Raw genomic sequence first — 21,630 nt, 5'->3', positions numbered from 1 at the left:
TGAGGAGGCTCTTGTGAGATCCAGAGGTGATGGGGAGTGGCCTTAAGGAGGTGGGAGCATAAATAGAGATCACTGGAATAGCTGGAGACGTTTATGAAGTAGAATCAGTAAGTTCATCAACAGAATATGTGTGTGGAGAGGTGGCAGCTAAGAGCAAGAGGGAAATATTCCCAAATTTCTTAAATACCTGATGGTTTTCTATTTATTTATTATTTTTATATTTTTGGCGGGGGAGGCAATTAGGTTTGGTTTGTTTGTTTGTTTAATGGTACTGGGGAATCAAACCCAGGAACTTGTGCATGCTAAGCCACTGAGCTGTACTCCCTACCTCCAATACCTGATGGTTTTCTATTGAAGGAATGAGAAATACTAGAGGGATAAGCAGATTTCAGGAGAGGATTTGGGGATAGATGGAATTTAAAGGGACTTGCAGGATGTCCAAATAGGGATGTCAACTTGGCAATTGGACAAATGAGTCTGGAGTTCTGAGGAAGTAAAAATTTGGGAATCATATGTGTATTGATGGCATTAAAGTTATGAAAGTAGATAAGATTTCCAGAGAGAGTGTGAAGAGCAAACGTCAGGTTCTGGGACAGGCCTGCAGGGGCTGATGGTCTAAGGATGTAGAAGGAGCAGCCGAAAGTATTGGGGAAATGAAGAGAATGTGTGTAATGGAAGCCAAGCAAAGTGAACATTTCCAGAAAGAGGAATGAGAGATCAAGCAAGGGAGGTCTGAAAAATTGTCTCTGAATTTAACAACCTAGAGGCCACCAGTGACCTTAACAAAAAGCTGTGTGCGTAGAACAGTAAGGGTAAACTCCAGGTTGGAATGGTTGAGGAGTACATGGAAAGTGAAGAAATGAGGGTAGCAAACTTCTGGTTCGTTTTAGGGAAGTTTGCTGTGAAGAAGAGAGAAAGTGGTAGAGAGTGATAGCTACGGGAGGTAAATAATGAGGTGTTGAAAGAGGATTTTTTTAAGATAGGAGAAGCAGGTAGTATCTTTAAATGTTGATAGGAAAGAGAAATGGGAGGAATGGGAAATCAGAGCTTATATATCGGTGCTGGCCTTAGAATGAGGGGTACTTTGTTGAAATGTTAGTAAAGAAAGATAGGATATATATAGGCAAGGAGGTTTATCAGCTTGGTACTGGAAAATTGAGGGCGTTTTCTCTGAATTCAAAAGTGAGATCATCTGATGAAAATGAAGCACATGATGGATAGCTTAGAGGTTTGAGGGTGATAAAGATGTAAAATTATTTTCTTGGATACTTTGAGATGAGCTGGCTAGAATAATAGGATTTTCAGGCAATGTTTAGGAAGGGGGTATGAAATGGTGCCACTAGGCCTGGTTTTATGATGTTTTTCCCATAGCAATGCTCAACAGTGTAGATCCGGGTAAGGAGAGAGCAGAGATTTAGAATTTTGATGAAGAAAGAAAAAAGTAGACCGTGGACTCTTAAATTGTTAAAATAAGAGTATTTGATGAGGAGGTGGTGACTCCAGGAACCTATTAAGGTTCAAGAACAGGTGTGTGGGAGACTGTGAGCAGAGAGGGAAATGCTTGAGCTAGTGATTTCAGAGGCAGAACAGATCCAGGTGCTGATAAGGTCCAGGGTGTGACAGTAAGTGAAGAGGAGAAGAGGACAGAGATGGGCGAAGCTGGGGTGGAGATGCTGCCAGTAGGTGCCAGAACTTTGAGTCATTGAAGGAAGGTATCCAGGAATTTCAGCTCTGCCATATGTCCTTGTGCCTTTTTCTAGATATTTAACATTTTCCAGTCTTAGTTTATTTAAGTGGAGTACAGTAATAGTAACAATAATAGTACTTAACTGTAAAAAGATAATGTCTTCACTTAAAGGCTTCTTGTAAGGATTGAATCAGGGCACCTAGCATAGCATCGACCCATAGAAAGAAAAAAAAATTTTTAAGGTAGCTATTGATATTTTCCTGAACTTTAAAAGCATTTTATTATGGCAAATGTGTACACAAAAGGCATCTAATATAATTGTTCTAGTTTCTATTGCTGCAAAACAAACCACTGCAAAAGTATTGGCTTACAACAACAACAGTCATTTTATTGTCTCTCACCATTTCTGTGGGTAAAGATTTCAGAAAGGCCTCAGCTAGCTGGTTCTGTCTCAGGGTTTCCTGTGGCTACAGAGACTGTGGCTGGAGCTTGAATATTGTGGGGAATTTGAGCAGCAGGGCTGAGCTTATCTTTCTGCCTACCTAGCTGTCTGTACATCTTGTCATCTCATCTAGTCTGTTCCTTACCCTCCCCCAACCCCTTTCTCTTCTTGTCCGCTGAAGGCCTCTCCATGTCGCACCCTTTACAGGATAGTGTGGGCTTCCTCAGAGCTGGGCAGCCTCAGGGTGGAAGGATTCTAACATGGCTGCAGCATGAGGATTGCAGGAAACAGGCTGAAGTAGCATTGCTGTTCTTGATCGAGCCTTGGAAGTGACATCACATAGTGTCCATTCTACTGTAACTCTGTTGCTTGATTGGTCACTTAGGTCAGCCCAGATTCAAGGAGAGGAGTCAGACCCATCTCGCGGTGAGAAGAGGGTTAAGAATTTACAAACATACGCTTTACAACTGTCACAATAATGAACCGCCATGTCTTAATAATTACCGACATTGTCACAGTCTTATTTTCTCCCACTTTTTCCCCCTGAATTAAAACAATGCAAATCCCAGGCATTGTATCATTTCAACCTATAAATACTTCCATGTCTAATGAATAAAGACTTTTTATTTAACATACACACAGTGTCATTATATACCTGACAAATAATAATTTAATATATCTAATACTAAAATCATGTTCATATATTTGTAGTATGTAGTTGTATTATGAATTTTGACTATATCCATATTTAGCATTTTCATTTCTCAGCTACATGAATATTGTTCACTGCTGACCCAAGTCATATATTATGATCACATTTCTTTTATTTACCTTTTTAACTTTTCTGAAATTCATAATTGCCAAATTTTTTCTAATTTGCTAATCCTTTTACAACTTTTTCTGCATTCTCTATTTCCTCCAAGTTTCTTTTCTTTGTGTATGTGTATGTGTTTGTTTTGGTCTGTCTTGTACATTACGTTGCCGTGAGAGGCAGCGAGAAATGATGTTTAAAATGCTGATGTTTAAAATTAGAATAACAGTACCTGTCATGTGGTAAGTCTTGATAGTTGAAAGCTATTACTATTATTATTTCATGCTGGCAGCTTAAGAGTGAGGCTAATTAGATGGCTGCAGTACAGGCTCCTTTACCGAAGTGTGAGTGCCACTGTGAAACAATCAGATTGGTCATCTGATTGGTCAAACTTTTTAGCTAGAAAATTCCAAATATCTATTTCTGTAGATTCTTTTGTTGAGCCAATTCAGCTTTTCAGAAAAAGATCTTCAGACAACACCATGGGGGTCTACATCTAGCTGCTGGTCTGCTGACAAGGGCAGGGGCAGGCGGTTGAGGGACTATATACACTGTGCACAGACTTTGACCTCCTTTTCTGGTGGAGTTGGTCTTACTGTTGTCCACAAACCTGGAGCTTCCCTCTCCTGGTTACGATTCACCAGAGAGCACATTCCTCGTATCCTGCTGGTTGAGAGGGTGGAGAATATGTGGGGCCTTCATATTTCTTATGCAGATTTTCAGATAATTTGTGTGTGCTTAGCTTTCTGCTGTGGCCCTCATTTCTATAGTCTGACACTTTGATGCCTCCTGTTCTTGGTCTTTGTAGTTCCACCAGACAAATAAACTTCCTTCTCACTAACGCACTTCTCTTACAAAAGGTTAATTTTGACTTCGTGCCCTCTGCTAGGTCATTTACCATTCTCCATAAATTTCTTCATAGATTGTGGTTCAAGGTTACAGATAATCAAATATCTGTTGGTGTATACTGATATAAATACATGATTGAATAAATAGATAAATGAGTGGGAATAGGCAAGTCTCTGGTGCAGAAGAATTCCAAATAATTTATGAAGAGTCACTGTCCTTATGGAGATGACGTATGACTCCCTACTCCTTCAGGGTGCACCAGGCATAGTGACTTATTTGAGAGTACAATATGGAAAGGGAAGGAAGAGTCACTCAAAGTGGAAACACTTTCAAACACTATCTCAAATGTGGAAATCAAGGTTCACACCCACAGTAAGTTGTGTTGATAGTATGTGTCCTTAATGTGATGTGATGAGAATGACACTTTACCTCTTAAGTATTCTTCCCCAAAACACATTGCCCTAGTCTAATCATGACAAAAATAACAAATTAATCCCAGTTGAAGGACATTCTACAAAATATCCAGTCAGTAATCCTCAGAGTTGTCCTTTTTTTTTTTTTTTTGAAGTACAGTTACAATGTGTCAGTTTCTGGTGTATAGCACAACATCCCAGTCATACATATATTCATTGTCATATTTTTCATTAAAGGTTATTACAAGATATTGAATATAGTTCCTTGTGCTGTACAGAAGAAACTTGGTATTTTTTTTTAATCTTTTTTATATATAGTGGCTAACATTTGCAAGTCTCTAACTCCCAAGTTTATCCTTCCCACTCCCTTTCCCCCGGTAACCACAAGATTGTTTAGTATGTCTTCGAGCCTCGACTTGTCCTTAATAACAGGAGAAGGGTGTGAGATCTGTAGAATCCTCTGAACTGTCTTTGCAGTAATTCTGTAAATATAGAACTTTATAAAAGGTTTATTTTTTAAAAATTAGTTAAAACTTACCTATTTATAGTCAATATATTACTAAACCTGGATCGTTTATTAAGGATTAGGGAATCCCTAGTATTTGAATCTTTATAGGGATTTACAGTCCTTAGGGCATCAGCTAGAGCCGACACAGAGAGCCTCATGTTGGTTGGCCTTTCTCTTCTTTGGTAGTAAAATGTGCATACATCAGAACGCCCCCAAATCTGTTTCCTTCAGTAATATCTCATACCAGTGTAGATACCTTCTTTATTATAGAGCCTTACTGAATGAAGCCTATAGCCTAGACAAATGTTGATAGCTTTTTAAAGACCTCATAGAGATCAAGACTGATCCTCTTGCTGCAAATTTCTTTGCAGTCCTTCCAGAGTAGGCCGAGTGGGTAGGGGGAGAGGGAGTAGAGTACAGATAATTTCCTAGTTTCTTTGACTGTGGATTTTGTGCTCCTGTTTCTTGTTCTGGTTCTTGTTCTGTTTTGTTTTGTTTTGTTTTGGAGTGGGTGGAGGAAATGTTGCTGAAACACTTTCGCTCAACTGTCTTAAAACTGGAAATCTCTTAATGATTATTTTCTCCTCCTTTGAAGTTTCTATCATATGATTACTGGAAATACCCATATTTTTTCAAAAATAGACTGTAATTGAGAAAAGAATGCTATTTATTTTATGTGAGCTATTGTTCCTAACATTCTAAATTTCTTAGTATTCTTATGCATAGCAGCAAGTCAGGTCTGTATCTTTAGGAAATAGTTGTATGATGGAACTTTTTCTTGGCTTCTATTGTTTATGGTATCTAAGTGAATTATTTTTTATTTGTCAGTAATGTTTGTCTGCTTCCATTTCACTTACATGATCCCAAATGACATTTCTGTAACTTATTCTTCAGTAGCTTGACATTTGAAAATATTAGTCTCCCCTACAAATTTGGAAATTTCAAAATATATTTCCTTATCCAAGTGAATTTATAATATTACAATCTGTAAATAATAATAATGAACTTTTATTGTGTATTTACTATGAATTAGTCACTGTTCTAAGAGCTTTGCATGTATTCATTTATAACATCTCAGTGATTAAGTGCTGCTACTGTAATATATATTTAACACATGAGAAAACTGAAGCACAGAAATGAAATAACAGGCCCAGGTTACACAGGGAGTGGCAGAGCTGGCATTCAACTCAGGTGGTCTGGCTTCAGACCTTTTGTCCTGAATACTTTTACTGCTTTTAAATTGTATTCAGTAGGTCTTACCAGAAGTTGTTTAAGGTATTCCTTTAGTAATAATAATTATCCAGGAGTCCACGTTTCATTTATACTTATCATGTTGCCAGTTCAGTTGAGCAAAATTTTTTATACATGCTGTATAGGGAATGAACAGTAAGTAAAGGTGAAGTGGGAGAAGTAACTGTCCTCAGAGGAAACTGGATATTGGAGTGTGTATCCGCCTAACTTTTTGTGATGAATAAAATGAACGGTTTGAGTTTGGAGGCTTTTTATTTCTGGTGGATGTTCATTTAATATACTCTAAAAGTAGAATTTCTGTATCCTCATAAATTATTTATCTTATTTCTCCTGTAATATTGTAAAATTCTTAAAGGCAGAATATTTTTAAGACCTATTTTTTATTCTTTTCAGAATTTAATGTAGTTCCTAACAAAACAGGTAGCTATACCTTAATCCCTAATGGAATAAGGCGGGATATGTAATAGTAATTTAACATTTGTTGAATGCGTGAACTATTTGATCTTACATTGTATCCATTATAATACCGTTGACAGGAATGATTTCAGATAAATGTTCGGTGACTTATTTTTACTAGTAGATTAGGAATCTGATTTTTCCCCCTTGTCTTTTCTACAGAATACTTCAAACTTTGTGCAGAAAACTAAGACTTCCTGAAACTTTCCATTTTCGTCAGTTAGCACACCTGACGCCGGGCTTTGTTGGCGCTGACCTGATGGCACTCTGCCGAGAGGCAGCCATGTGTGCAGTCAACAGGGTCTTAATGAAGCTGCAGGAGCAGCAGAAGAAAAATCCTGAGCTTGAAGGTTTGCCATCTGAAGGAGGCCAGGAGGAAAGGATTGGAAGCGAACCCACTTCTGAAACACGGGTGCTTTCTGTACAGGTACCTTAAACTGTCTTCTCAATTTAGGTTTTTAGTTTGTGTCATCTTAACATGCAAACAAGCATCAGTGAAGTTGAGGTTTATGGTTTTCTCTTATTGGCCTTGTATCTTTAGAATAATTATCATTTACACTCAGAATGTCTAAAATTTCAAAAGTACAAGTTGTTCTACTTTTTTTGGTTGATTCTGAATAAATTCATTTTACAATAATGACTATGAAATTCTTGAGCAGGGGTAGGCAAGTGATGGCCCTCCTGCCCACGGCCTGTTTTTGTGAACTGAGCTACGTCGGCGCACAGCCTTGCTCCTTTACTGACGTGCAGTCTTGTCTGCTCTCACACTTTGCAGCCGACTCCACACAAGGGTCCCGACAGCAGGGACTGCACGGCCCTCAGAGCCAGCACCGTTCACTCTCCCGTTCTTCACAGGGAGAGTTTGCCGCCTCCTACGACAGCATTGGCATTTAGTTCTACTTCCAGGTTACCTTTTGGTTATTAGACTAGGATGGTCTGCTGATGCAGCCTTGCCCTTGTCCCTAGCTGTGAATCTGCTGGAGGACAGTGCTGGGAAGGGGAGAGGGATGTGTATCAGTCCAAGATCTGTTAAAATTTGGAGTTTTGTGAGTATTGAAAACTCAATAGAACATTTATATAGCATTTTTTAGCTTGCACAGGGGCTTTTATATATTATATAATTTAATCTGTATAACTGTGCCAAGTAAATATCAGTTCTTACCCCATTTTATAATCAAACTAAGCCTAAGAGATTGTAATTTGTCCGAGGCCACATGGCCTCTACTTTCCAGATCAGGAACTTAGGTCCAGGTCTTTTGTTTTCAAATCATTTGTTTCTTCTTTACTCATTTGGAACCACGATTATATCTGTTAAAAATAATAATAAACTCATTCCTTTTATAATACTGCACATAAATTAGGATTTTATAAGTTGAATTACTCAGAGTTACTTTTTACACCTGTTCTTTTATATCCCTCACAAAGCGAGAAATCCGCCTTTGAAGCTCAAGATTCAGTAGTACTAGGAAAATTGCCTGCTTCCTGTTTAGTTGATAAGCCATCAAGGAACCATATTATGAAACTATACTGCCACCAGAGTAACTTTGTTTTAATTTCATCAAAATCCAGTGGTTTCTTGAATATTTATCAATGAAAAGTGGAAGTAATACGGTTGTTGAAATGAATATTTGCCAACTATTTATGTTTGCTACGGCTGGCCCTAGTATAGTATACAAAAATCATTCTATATTTGATTTGTGTCAATGCACCTTTTCTTGGCTGAATCAAATGATCCATTTACAATGAAATAAATGACATATGTCAAAATTATTAAAATACATAGAGGTTCACATAGCTTACAGAAGTATTGCAGTAATAATTTTAACAATTTTAAAAGTACAAATAGTAAATCTTTTTCAACAAACTTTGGAGTTTTTCATTTTTTTCCCTCAATTGCTCCCTTTAAGGATGAATTGCAAAGACTGCTGGGGTTGCTAAGGAACCAGGATCCCCTCTCAGAGGAGCAGCTGCAAGGGCTGTGCATTGAATTGAATGATTTCATTGTTGCTCTATCCTCAGTCCAACCGTCTGCTAAAAGGGAAGGCTTTGTCACTGTCCCTAATGTGACATGGGCAGATATTGGGGCCCTGGAAGATATTAGAGAGGAACTCACCATGGCAATATTGGTAGGTATATCTGCTGCTAACTGTTGTTGGCATCTGTGATGGATAAACAACCATATGTGTGTACTAGGTTGTAGGTCTACATTGGCTTGACTGTGTGTTTTCTATTGTATGTTCAGTTATATTATTAAGCCTTTGGTGATGGTTTTTTCATTCTTCTGAGATCTGAGACTTACTCTTTTGATTGTGCCTGAATTCTATGGCAATGAGTTTAAAAAAAAAAGTTTAGGTTTCAACTGAGACCAAATTGTTTGAGAAATAACTTTCTGATCTCAATCACATTCGTAATGGTCAAAGTAGTTTTAATGCCCATGAAACAATGGAGTGATTTTCATTTACTCTTACTTTCCTATTTTACTGATCATTTCATGGTTCATTAATGACATATGATCCATTCAGAGGTGTGTAACTACTGAAAGAGAAAATAGATGGAGAATTATAGTGGAGTATCTCTTGCTTTTGACTGCATAGAGTACTGCTTCTTTTGATTTCTTTAAGAGAAACATTGCCTAAAAATTTTATAACCTAGAAATCTAGATGAGTTTTCTAAAAATTCTTGATTTTAAAATGTTGAAATATTGTATCTTTATATTTTAAATGTTTTCAGATCTTACATTTAACTATGAATTTTTCAAGAGCAGGGATTTTTAAATTTACCACCATTTACCTCATGCTTGGAACAGAGGTAAGCTCTCTGTGCCAGACACTGTTCTTATCTTCAGGCCTCATGATCAGTATTTAAAATATGCTCCTAGAGATAAATTTGAATATGCAGTATAAAACGGACATTTGTAACAGATCACTGTTGGGATTGTTTTTTTCCAGGCACCAGTACGTAACCCAGATCAGTTCAAAGCTCTTGGATTGGTGACTCCAGCTGGAGTCCTCCTTGCTGGTCCCCCTGGCTGTGGGAAAACCCTGCTGGCAAAGGTATGGTGTAATTCAACTGCATGTATTTTTTTATTATCAGGTAGGGTAATATGAATTTAACTTTTATATGTTACAGTGAGCTATTTTTGCATAATTTCTGTTAGACGTTTATTTTAAGAATGATGGTTTTTTTCAGTAAAGTTTCCTACTTTTAATTACAAAAGGTACCTCATTGAAAATTTGGAAAAGAAAAAAAATTTAAATCAACCATAACCCCATCAATTTTAACATAGCAATTATATTTTCTGTGTATTATGTTCTAGCTTTTTAATGAGCATTATTACATAGTTGTAGTTTGTAGCTGACCTTATTTCCTGCTTTGGTAGAATTACCATTTATAACGTAAGTATTTTCCTCTGTGTTCCTTACTACAATTGTTATTTTTAAAATTGGATTTTTACAATAGGAAATAAGGATAAGCAAAAGATAAAAGCATTATTTGTAATCTTCTCACTATTTCCTACTAGTAACCACTATTTGATTTTGTTTTTTGTCCTTCCAGGTGTTGTTCTGGACATACATATCAAGATAATACGTATAACTTTTGCACATAAATTTACAAATAGAAGGTTTTTAAACATGTATTTCTTACTTAGCAATATTTCTTAAACAGCTTCCCATGTCAGTATTATACATACACATCAGTATTTTTAATGCCTGCATAGTATTCTTCCATAAAGATATTTATAATTTATGGAAATGATCCCATATTAAACCAACAGTGCATTAAACAGTCCCATACTTAAACGTTTTTGTATATTGATGGGTAATTTTAATAGAACGCATTCCTAAATAACTTTTCGGTACAAAGAATAAATATATTTAAAGTTTTTGATCCATTGCCATGCGATCAAAATGATCCATTACCAAATTGCCTTCTAAAAAGTTTATACCAGATTTCACCCTGTCAATAGGGTATCAGTATCTACTTCCCCACACCCTAAATTAGCAATAGCCATTAGTGTTGTTTTTGATGCTTGACAATCTGATAAGTAAAAATGGGGTCTTACAGTTTTTAAGTTACATTTTAAAAACTACTAGTAGGCTCTTTAAAATATATGTTTATTGGCTATTTTTCTTTATGAATTGTCTGTTCGTATCGTTTGTTCTTTTATTGACATGCGTGATTTTATTTATAATCATTCTTCATATATTAAGATGTTTTATTTGTAGTTTTTCAGTTTATTTTGGCCTTTTTACTTTATTGATCATATTTTTGACACTTTTTGGTGTGGATTTTTTTCGTAGTTAGTGGACAAATTTCTCAGTCTTTATGTGATTCCCCCCTCCTTGGAAGCATCATGCTTATTTTTAAACTTATTTTTGATGTGTATATACTAAAGCCCATTTTTTGTTGTTGTTTTATTTTTGGGGGGAGGTAATTAGGTCTATTTATTTTTTAATGGGGGTAGTGAAGAATGAACCCAGGACCTTGTGCATGCTAAGTACTCACTCTACCACTGAGCTATACCACCTTCCTCTAGAACCATTCTTCTTATTTGTAAGTTATATTAGCCATCATTATTCTTGTCTTTATAATATTCTATCTATAATTTGCTTAATCCGCTTCAGCCTTTAAACATATTTGGATTACTTATAAATAAGAATAAATAAGTAATTTGTGCCTCCTCAGTGAATACCCAATATCCACAGTGCCATTTGCTCATGTGTATATATGTATGTATATGTGTATATGCTGTACATGTAAATTTTTTTAAACTTATTTTTACTCATCGTACTAAATTTCCTTGCTTAACGCTTCCAGTACTCTTACAAGGCATTGCTATAAAGGAGTTTGGGAATAAAGGAGAACGAGGAGAACACCACAGTTGTTGCTCTACATTGTTTCACAACAGTTTTAGAAAACCATGGCCAGACGGAAGGTCCTGCATGCTAACATGTGAATTCACCAGGTGGATGCACTTCCCTCACCTGGGTACCTTATAATATTTGTGTTTTAATTAGTTAATCTGCCTTTGACTAGTCCTATTCAGAGCAGAAAGGAGATAGCATGGATAATTTGAAATCTATAATATTAAGATGTCATAGATCACTGGACAAAGAAATTGCGATATATTTATACAATGTAATACTACTCAGCCATAAAAAAGAATAAAATAATGCCATTTGCAGCAATATGGATGGACCTGGAAGATTGTCATTTAAGTGAAGTAAGCCAGAAAGAGAAAGAAAAATACCATATGATATTACTCATATGTGGAATCTAAACAAAAAGAAAAAAGTTACAAATGAAACTATCTGTAAAACAGAAACAGACTCACAGAAATAGAAGACAATCTTATAGTTACCGGAGGGGAAAGGGGGTAGGAAGGGATAAATTGGGAGATTGAGATCTGCAGATACTGTTTACTATATATAAAATAGATAAACAATAAGTTTTTGCTGCATAGCACAAGGAACTGTGTTCAATATCTTATAGTAACCTATAATGAAAAAGAATATGAAAATGAATATATGTGTGTGTATGTATGACTGAAACATTATACTGTACACCAAAAATTGGTACAACGTTGTAAACTATGTTTCCAAAAGAAAAATCATAAATCAAATTTTTCCTCTTCTCCCAACTTTCCCCTTCCCAAGTTGCCAGCAACTTGGAACCTCTCTGTTCAGTCACATCTGGTATCTGACCATTTGAAACAGGGAATCTTACCTAGGGCTCCATGGATGGACTTTAGCAGCTCAGTGGATCCGTGAGCTTAGGCAATATATTATGAGTATTGTATTTTTTACAGGGAGAGAGTTCACCATAATGAAATTTTTCTAAACACTGGTACATAGTAAGTATATAAACAGCATCAAGTAAAGACATGTCATTGCTGGAGCTGATACACGGAAAGTTGATGACCAATAAGAAGGCAACTGAAAAGAGAATAGTAAAAATCATTTAGTCATTTGGAACTGTATAGTATGGAAGCAAACAGCTCCTAACACTGGGTGCAAGATTCATAATGAAATCCATGAAAAAATTAAATTATGTTTGCTGTATTTCATTTGGAAGACAAGATCTCTGATAATTTCAGGAACTATTGGGCATTTTAATGGGTGAAATCTTAGTTATCTGATATATGGATAGTGAAAACCTAACGTAGATGAATCATACTTAGTTAGATATGTATCCTAACTCTACTTAGATTGTGAGAGGTAGACAAGTTAAGAAATTGGCAGCAGGAAAGACAGATTGCAAGATGTGGGTAAGCTACACGTTGAGCAATTTTTGCATGGCATAGCATGCATGCATTCATTTGCTCAGCAAGTATTTACTGAACTATTTCCTCTTTGTCAGAAATTATTTAAGATGCTAGGGACAAACAAGTGAACAAGACACCTACTCTAAAGGAATTTATTGTTTGTCTGGAAGAGGCAGGCAGTAAACAAAACAAAATTGCAGATTCAGCTAAGTTATGGTGGGAATATTCAAGGAGTGGTGATATTTAACAGAATCCTGAAGGACTAGCTAGCCACATGAAGACACAGGGAAAGGAGAGCTAAGTATTTCAAATTGTACTGGAAGATAAATGAGAAACATAGTAAAATGGTGTGTTCTGATTTACATTTTTAAGCATTCTCTGACATTGGAGAATGGACTGGAGGATAACAAGAGTGGAAAGGAAGCCAGTTAGGGTATTTTTGGTTTGGTTTAGTTTGGGGGTTTTTTGTTTGTTTGTTTGTTTGTTTGTTTTCCCCCAAGACCAGACAAAAGATGATAGTGGTCTGGGTGGGGGTGATGATATAATGAAGAAATAGGAAGTGTCAGACTCGCATATATTTTAGTTTTAGAGCTAATGGAACTTACAGATAGATTGGATGACCTGACAAGCAATCGAGGGAGACACCACGGTTTTGGCCTAGAAAATGTATTTACTGAGATGGGAAGGAAAAGTTTGGGGTATGGGGTTTGAAGAGAGTTGTGAGATTCAGGAGTCCTGGTTTGGAAATGATAGATTTGAAATACGTGTAAGATCCAAATGGAGATGCTGAGAAGCATGTTGAACGTAAATCTTGAACATAAATCAGACATCAGGTTGTAAGAATAGGGAAGAATTCTATTCCCTGATCATTTTGAAATTCTGAGTGATTTTCTTTGAATTTTATCTCTGGATTCAGATTATAATTTTTGGATTTCTTTACACATATAACCATATGTTTCTCCTTTGTTATTCTCTTCAGCTTTGAGCCATGCAGTTTAATCTTCATTTATTAAAAATAATCTGCAAATACTGTAAAGATTGATACTGATGATTTGAATTTTGGTTTATAAATGAATGATTGCTTTCGTTGGGCAGGGCATTTGTTTATACAGAAATTATGACTTCACTAGAATTCTGAGGTAGGGCTTCAGATGCACTTACATATAACATGTTTGTGTAAATAATATTTACATAAATGTTTCATGTCATTTCATTTCAATCTAATTTCTAGTCTGAGTAATTCATAGAAAGTTTTAAGCTAACATTTACTTCCTCTGATTTTCTTTTTATTCATTTCTCCTTTTCCCATTTGTCTTCTCTCCTTCTGATGAGAAAGAGGTGACTGTAAAAGGGGGGAAATAGAGTGTAAACCGCAAAAGGCACTTGCATCATCACAAATTATTGTTATTATTATTTTATTGTCTGTTTCCTAATTTGTGTCTTTTTGTTTTCTCTTACTAGGCTGTTGCAAATGAGTCTGGGCTGAATTTTATATCTGTCAAGGGACCAGAATTACTAAATATGGTAAGTTGTGGCATTAGCCATTATTTTTGATTAGGAAAAGTAATAGTCATTCATATTATAGGGCCCTCAGATTGTTGAAACAGTTGTGGTATTTTGGTAAAGCCACTGCTTTAGGAATGAAAAGGTTGAGCTTTGCTCTGCTATACTGTTAAGTGTGTATAAGTGCTTTCTTAATTAAGTCTGTTAACCTCTGAGCCTAAGTTTTCTCACCAGCAAAATAGAAATAATCAAAGTAGTTGACATTTTAAGGCATTAATTCTGTATTTGTCAAGCAATTTACATATATTATTCTTCAGCAACCCTGTGAGATAGGAATTATTCTTTCCTCTGATTCACAGATGAGGAAACTTAAGTTTGGAGGGTTCATGTAACTTGGCCAACGACAGCTTGGGGATAGTAGAGCTGAGATTTAAATCTGGGTTGTCTGACTCCTGACCTGCTTTCCTTGTCCTGTTGTTGTGTAGTTTGAGTGAGTTAAGTATTAATAAATAAAAATGCTTTGGGGGAACTAATGTACTCTATAACAACTCTTTCTGCATTTAAGCAGGTTGCATCTCAAATTTAAGAGACTTTGAATTTCTTATTTCCTGTTTATCTGTACGAAATGTAGTAATATTCAAACAAGAAATGACGGTGTTACCATTTGTTTTAAAAGGCTTTTAAAATTTATCTTCTCTCCCCCTTTTATATGTTTCCTACTGAATATATTACTTTCCTCCTAAAATAAGAATTCATTCTTTACTTTTCCTACACTCCATTTTGGCCTTCTAGAGGAGATATTAGAAATAAGCCTCGAAGGGGAGGGGATTGATAGGGGATAAGGCTGGAAAGGAAAGTTATAGCCAGACAGCGAAGGGCCTTCATGCCAAGCTAGAGTTGGAATTTTACCTTCAGAATTTCAGAGAGCTAACAGAGTGTAACATTTTTTTTAGGAGTAAAATTTTCAAATTTCTTGTGAACTATTTCAAACATATAAGAAGTTATAAAGTAATATAATGACCTCCCATGTCTCTGTCACTCAGCTTAAATGTATATATATTTGAAGCCCCCTGCAGAACTACCCTAATCATGACCTCTGTTCCCTTTCCCATAGAGTTTACCATAATCCTGAATTTGGTGTTTATTAATTCTGTGCACTTCTTTCTGCATTTACTATATATGTATTTATCCCTAAATAACATGTAGTATTATTTTACCTGTTTCAAAAATAAGCTTATGAGACAATTGAACACATTTGATTATGAGTAAATTTGAACACTTAACTGGATATTTTATATTAAGAAGATAACTTTTAAATGTGTTAATGATGTAGTTATGTTAAAAAATCATTTTCTTTTAGACATAGTAAAATATTTACAAATAAAATTGTGATGTCTTGGATTTCCTTCAAAATAACAAGGAGAAAGAAAAGTGAACAGGTTATAAATGAAGCAAGGTTGACCATGAATTGAGTTGACAGTGAAACAGGGTGATGGATATATTGTGGGTTCATTATACTATTATGTCAACTTTTGTTATATGTTTGGAACTCTTTACAAATGGTAAAGCAAAAACAAATTTCCTTTTATAAATGGTATGTGTTCTTTTGTAACTTGATTTTTTTGTTATTTTTATTTAACATTATATATTTGTTGATAGATTTCCTCTAGTTATTTTCTATGTAGTATTCCATTGAATGAGTATAATCACACTTGTAAAAATTCAGGTTTTTTTCTTTTTCTTTTTTTAATTGAAATATAGTTGATTTACAATGCTGTGTTAGTTTCTGGTGTACAGCAGAGATAGTGATTCAGTTATACATATATATGTATTGTATATGTTCTTTTTCATATTCTTTTCCATTATGGTTTATTACAGGGTATTGAATATAGTTCCCTGTGCTATACAGTAGGACTTTATTGTTTACTTTATATATAGTAGTTTGTATCTGCTAATCCCAAACACTTAATTTATCCCTCCCCCACTTCACTTTCCCCTTTGGTAACCATAAGTTTGTTTTCTATGTCTGTGAGTCTCTTTCTGTTTTGTAAATAAGTTTACTTGTATAATTTTTTTAGATTCCACATATAAGTGATACATATTTGTCTTTCTTTTTCCAACTTATTTCCGTTAGTATGATAATCTCTAGGTCCATCCACGTTGCTGCAAATGTCATTATTTCACTTTCTTTATGGCTGAGTAATATTCCATTCTATATATATACCACATCTTCTTTATCTGTTCATCTGTCGATGGACATTTAGGTTCCTTCCGTGTCTTGGCTATTGTAAATAGTGCCACTGTGAACATTGAGGTTCATATGTCTTTTTGAATTAGAGTTTTCTTGGGAAATTTGCCCAGGAGTGGGATTGCTGGATCATATGGTAACTCCATTTTTAGTTTTTTAAGGAAAAACATACTGTTTTCCATAGTGGCGGCACCAATTTACATTCCCACCAACAGTATAGGAGGGTTCCCTTTTCTCCACACCCTCTCCAGCATTTATTATTTGTATACTTTATAAGTATGGCCATTCTGACTGGTATGAAGTGACACTTCATTGTAGTTTTGATTTGCATTTCTCTAATAGGTAGGTAGGTTGAGTATCTTTTCATGTAGCTATTGGCCATTTGTATGTCTTCTTTGGAGGAATGTCTATTTAGGTCTACTGCCCATTTTTTGATTGGCTTTTTGTTTGTTTTGTTTTGTTGTTGTTGTTGAGTTATGTGAGCTGTTTGTATATTTTGGAAATGAAGCCCTTGTCCATTGCATCTTTTGCAAATATTTTCTCCCATTCTGTAGGTTGTCTTTTCATTTTATTGATGGTTTCCTTTGCTGTGCAAAAGCTTATAAGTTCAACTAGGTCCCATTTGTTTATTTTTGCTTTTATTTCTATTGCCTCAGTAGACTGCCCTAGGAGAACATAGCTATGATTTATATCAGAGAATGTTTTGCCTGTGTTTTCTTCTAGGAGATTTACGGTGTCCTGTCTTATGTTTAAGTCTTTAAGCCATTTTGAGTTTATTTTTGTGTATGGTGTGAGGACTGTTCTAGCTTTATTGGTTTACGTGTGGCTGTCCAGCTTTCCCAACACGACTTCCTAAAGAGACTGTCTTTTCTCCATTGTATATTCTTGCCTCCTTTGTTGAAGATTAATTGTCCTTAGGTGTGTGGGTTTATTTCTGGGCTCTCTATTCTGTTCCATTGATCCATGTATCTGTTTTTGTGCCACTGTTTTGACTGCTGTAGCTTTGTAGTATTATCTGAAGTCTGGGAGGGTAATGCCTCCAGCTTTATTCTTTTTCTTCAAGTGTTGCTTTAGCAGTTCTGGGTCTTTTGTAATTCCATATGAATTTTAGAATTATTTGTTCTAGTTCTGTGAAAAATGTCCTGGGTAATTTGATAGGGATCACATTAAATCTGTAGATTGCTTTGGGCAGTATGGCCATTTTAACAGTATTAATTTTTCCAATCCAAGAGCATAAGATACCTTTCCATTTCTTTAAATCATCTTTAATTTCCTTTATCAATGTCTTATACTTTTCAGCATATACGTTTTTACCTTGGTCAGGTTTATTCCAAAGTTTTGGGAGGTTTTTTTAATGCAATTTTAGAAGGAAATTATTTTTACTTTCCCTTTCTGATGTTTCATACCTTATGATATAATATAGTAAATGTAGAAATAGCTTAAAAGTTATAATAGTAGAAAGTGTTATAAGAGCAAAGAAGAGAGAGCAGTGGGAAGAATGATTAACAAAGATCTTTCAGAATGCAAGGAGGACTATTTGGAGGTAAGTTGGAAAAGCAGTTCAAGTGAGAGAAGCAGAATAAACAGTACAAAGAAAAGTACAGAACAGATATGAGGGGAGGACGTTCTACTCAAAAAGAAAATAAAAATACTTTAATCACTCATCTGTGATATATTCTGCTGCCTTAATTACTTTATTATGGCCATCTGGTCATAAAATAACATAAAAGATACCTTGTGATGTAATTGGCACTGCTAAAGGTGTTTTCAGATTCTGTGTTATTTAGCAGTATTGTTACAAGAAAAAAAGCTTTTCTCAGTTAACTGATTTGAAATTTTACAAGAACAATTTCTTGTGCCTAGCTAAAAGTAAAATCATATTTTGATGTATAACTTTTTATATTATTAGTCCTAATATTATTGCTGTTTGTGAATTGCTTTATATTTTTTTTACCTGTTTCTTTTTTTTAATTGAAGTATAGTCAGTTTACAATGTGTCAATTAACATCCAATTAACATCCATTATGCATTTTGAAACCTATTAGATGCCTAGCTGGTTGTGCCTCCTGATGCTATATGATCATGTAGCTCTTCCTTTAGCAAGATGAGTTGTGTAGAATTGACAGTTGGACAGTAAATTGACTTGTTTGCATTTAAACTACTGTTGAATTAATGAAAATTACTGCTGGGTATTTTCTATGCATAAAGCCTTGTTTAATTAGTTCTAAAATACAGAATTGTGGGATTTTTGTGACCTAGAGAAAAACTTTCCATTCCATTTGGTCTTCATTTTATAAATTAGGAAATTTATAGGCTTAAGTTATAGCTAATTTTATTAAGTTGAACCACATATAATTGGCTGTTTTTATAGATCAAAATGGTTAAATGTCAGGAGTTGCATATGGTTCAACCTAGCACTTTTTAGACTGTAACATATAAATGTTACTTAACACTAATTTTACTTGATTTGGACCAAACTTCAAAGTTGAATCATCTCTACATTTCATTTCCTTTATGTGATTAGTACGTTGGTGAGAGTGAGCGTGCTGTGCGACAGGTTTTTCAGCGAGCCAAGAACTCAGCACCGTGTGTGATATTCTTTGATGAAGTGGATGCCTTATGCCCTCGGAGATCAGTCCGAGAGGTAGGTATTATACTTTAATGATTTACAGATTTTTTTTTTAAGGCCCATAAACATTTTGTAAGTTCTTATAAAATTATATAAAGTTCAGATCGTTCTTAGAAAGTCATTCCTTGAGAACACTGAGACTCTTTAAGTGAAGAAACCTAGTAATTTGAAATCAGGACCTAGGAATAACAGTTGTATTTTTATTAGCCTCTGTGTTTTTTTTTTTCTGTGTATTATTTTGATTTTGCATACCTGATTCACACAAATGAGAAGTTGGGAATGGAAATAACATTAGGTTTGCATAGCCCACCTTGTAACCTTATGATTCTGTTAAGGGTTCTTGAGACAGGAGAAAATGTAATTTAAGAAATCATGCACTCAAAATAGGGTCAGATAATATGCTTTAAGACTCAGCACCATTGCTATCTGGGGAAGATATAAAATTGGTCTGCATTAAATACCACTGGCAATGGGTAGAGAGTATAGCTCAGAGGTAGAGCTCATGCTTAGCATGCACAAGGTCCTGGGTTCAATCCCCTGTATCTCCGGTAAAAAATAAAGCAAAGAAATAAACCTAATTACCCCCCCCAACACCCAGAACAAACAAACAAAAAATAAATACCACTTGCATTACCACACTGAGTCACTGTTCTTAGAAATTTCAGTACCCGGAAACAGTTATCAGGAATACAGTTATAAAAGAGCTTGAAGCATAGTGAAGCATATATAAAGAATATATAACCTTTTGAAGTAGATAGCAAGGACTGTAATAAGTACATTTTTACAAGATGATTAAGGAAGTGATTATATTTCTTTTGTGATTTAGTTTCAAATAACTATTTTGTGTGTGTTCTTGGGTTTTGAAATACTTATTAGTTGCCTCATTTTGCTTAAAATCTTCAGAAGCATTCAAAAGTTACACAAACAAAACGTTACCAGTGTAAGTGTGAGTCACATCATAGCAATTTTGTCTCCTCATCCACTAGTCATCAAAATCACGGAAAATCCCTATTACAGTCTTGTCTCTGATAATGATGTCAGTGGCCAAGGCAGAGATCCTTCCCAGGTTCCCCTGCTGACTGTCATATTCCAAAATCTAATGTGGGATTCAGAGCAAAACCCTACACATTATATCCAGCTGGTGGGGACATGGTATGCTCTGGATTTTACTCCTTTTTATTCCCTTCGCTTTTGCTATGAATAAACCCTTTGTTCATCGATAGCCTCTTTCATTAGTTTGCATCTCTCTGTTATCAACTGGTAATTTAAATAAAGAAGAATTCACTGAGATATATCGAGACAACTCCTTGCCCTCAAGGAAGTCTGCAGCCGTATGAACTACATTTCTAATTTCTAGGTGTCTCTCTCTCAGGTATCAACTACCACACGTTTCTGTACTCAGAAATGTGTTTTGCTTTAACATTTTCACCTGAAGGGGATTCTGAAAATATATTAATTTCAAATATATTCTTCTCTTATGATGCAAGTTATACTTCTGAAAAATTCAAATAAATACAAGTATAAAGAGAGTAAAGTCTTTCTTCCCATCTCCTCCCTGTTACTCTTCTTGGAGGTTACTACTGCTGACAGTTTAGGTCATTCTAGAACTTTTTCTGTAAGTTTGAAAACATGTATGACTTAAACATCTTTTTTTTATATAAATATGGTCATTCTGTCTTGACAATTTTCCCATGTGATTTCTTAATAAATTATTTTCTTAACTATTGCATAAATATTCCACAGTCTGCATAACGAAGAATTTATTCAATAATTCCCCTGTGTTGGGCATTTACATTGTTTCCAGCTGTTTCCCTTACAAACACAACTGTATTAAATATTCTTATCACATATTTTTGTATACCTGTCAGAATATGTGAGAGTTTTGGAGATGGAATTTCAGGGAAGAAGATATATACATCTTATATTTTGAAAGTTAATACTAAATCATTCTTTACAAGAACTACCAGCCTACCAACAACAGTGTGTAAAAATAAGCATTTCCTACACCTTTGTTAACAATGGATAATATCCATCTTTTTATTTTTCTCAATTTTATTGGCAAAACATGATATTAAATTTTAGTCTTCATGTCTCTGACGTTTTTGCTATTGAAATGTTTTTCTGTGCTTGCTTTAGCAGCATTTACATTAAAACACTGAAATGTCTTTTCTTTTTAATTTATAAAAGCTTTTTATATGTGATGGAAATTAATCCATTGTCATGTGTGTTGGTACTATTTTTCTGAGTTTTATCACTTGTCTTTAATCTTTTATTACATAAAATATTATAATTTTAATATAGTAAAATCTGGCAAGCTTTTCCTAAATTGATTCTGAGGGTTTGGTCTTGCTTAGGACAGTGTTGGGTTTGTTTGGCTTTTTTGTTTTGTTTTGTTTTGGGTTTTTTTGCCCAGTACTTCTCTATTTTTTAAGTCTGGATTATAATTCTGTTAATCTCCTATTAGTGTTATGTCTCCAAGGAGTAATAATAAGGTACACCAATTTTTTTTTTCTGGAGTGATCCTGTGTTAAACTCATTACCACCTCTGTACATAAAATTTATGTTGAA

The 21,630-nt window shown here is 34.9% G+C and overlaps 1 protein-coding gene across 5 annotated transcripts in view; it reads left to right on the top strand.

The window, feature by feature from the left end:
- NVL (nuclear VCP like) overlaps positions 1 to 21,630 on the top strand; it is a 79,410-nt gene that overhangs the window by 24,024 nt on the left and 33,756 nt on the right. For all 5 annotated transcript variants that reach the window (XR_006721439.2, XM_045509473.2, XM_074351671.1 and 2 more), the window contains exons 13-17: positions 6,580 to 6,844; positions 8,325 to 8,543; positions 9,366 to 9,470; positions 14,144 to 14,206; positions 18,958 to 19,077. Coding sequence is in view for 4 of the 5 variants with exons in the window: in XM_045509473.2 (XP_045365429.2) it covers positions 6,580 to 6,844; positions 8,325 to 8,543; positions 9,366 to 9,470; positions 14,144 to 14,206; positions 18,958 to 19,077 (772 nt within the window). In the remaining variant the exon portion in view is untranslated. The remainder of the gene's footprint in view (positions 1 to 6,579; positions 6,845 to 8,324; positions 8,544 to 9,365; positions 9,471 to 14,143; positions 14,207 to 18,957; positions 19,078 to 21,630) is intronic.

Source organism: Camelus bactrianus, chromosome 23 (assembly GCF_048773025.1).
Source record: "Camelus bactrianus isolate YW-2024 breed Bactrian camel chromosome 23, ASM4877302v1, whole genome shotgun sequence".
Lineage (NCBI taxonomy): Eukaryota > Metazoa > Chordata > Mammalia > Artiodactyla > Camelidae > Camelus > Camelus bactrianus.
The sequence above is the reverse complement of the archived record's forward strand: the minus strand, read 5'-3'. Positions and strand labels throughout refer to the sequence as shown.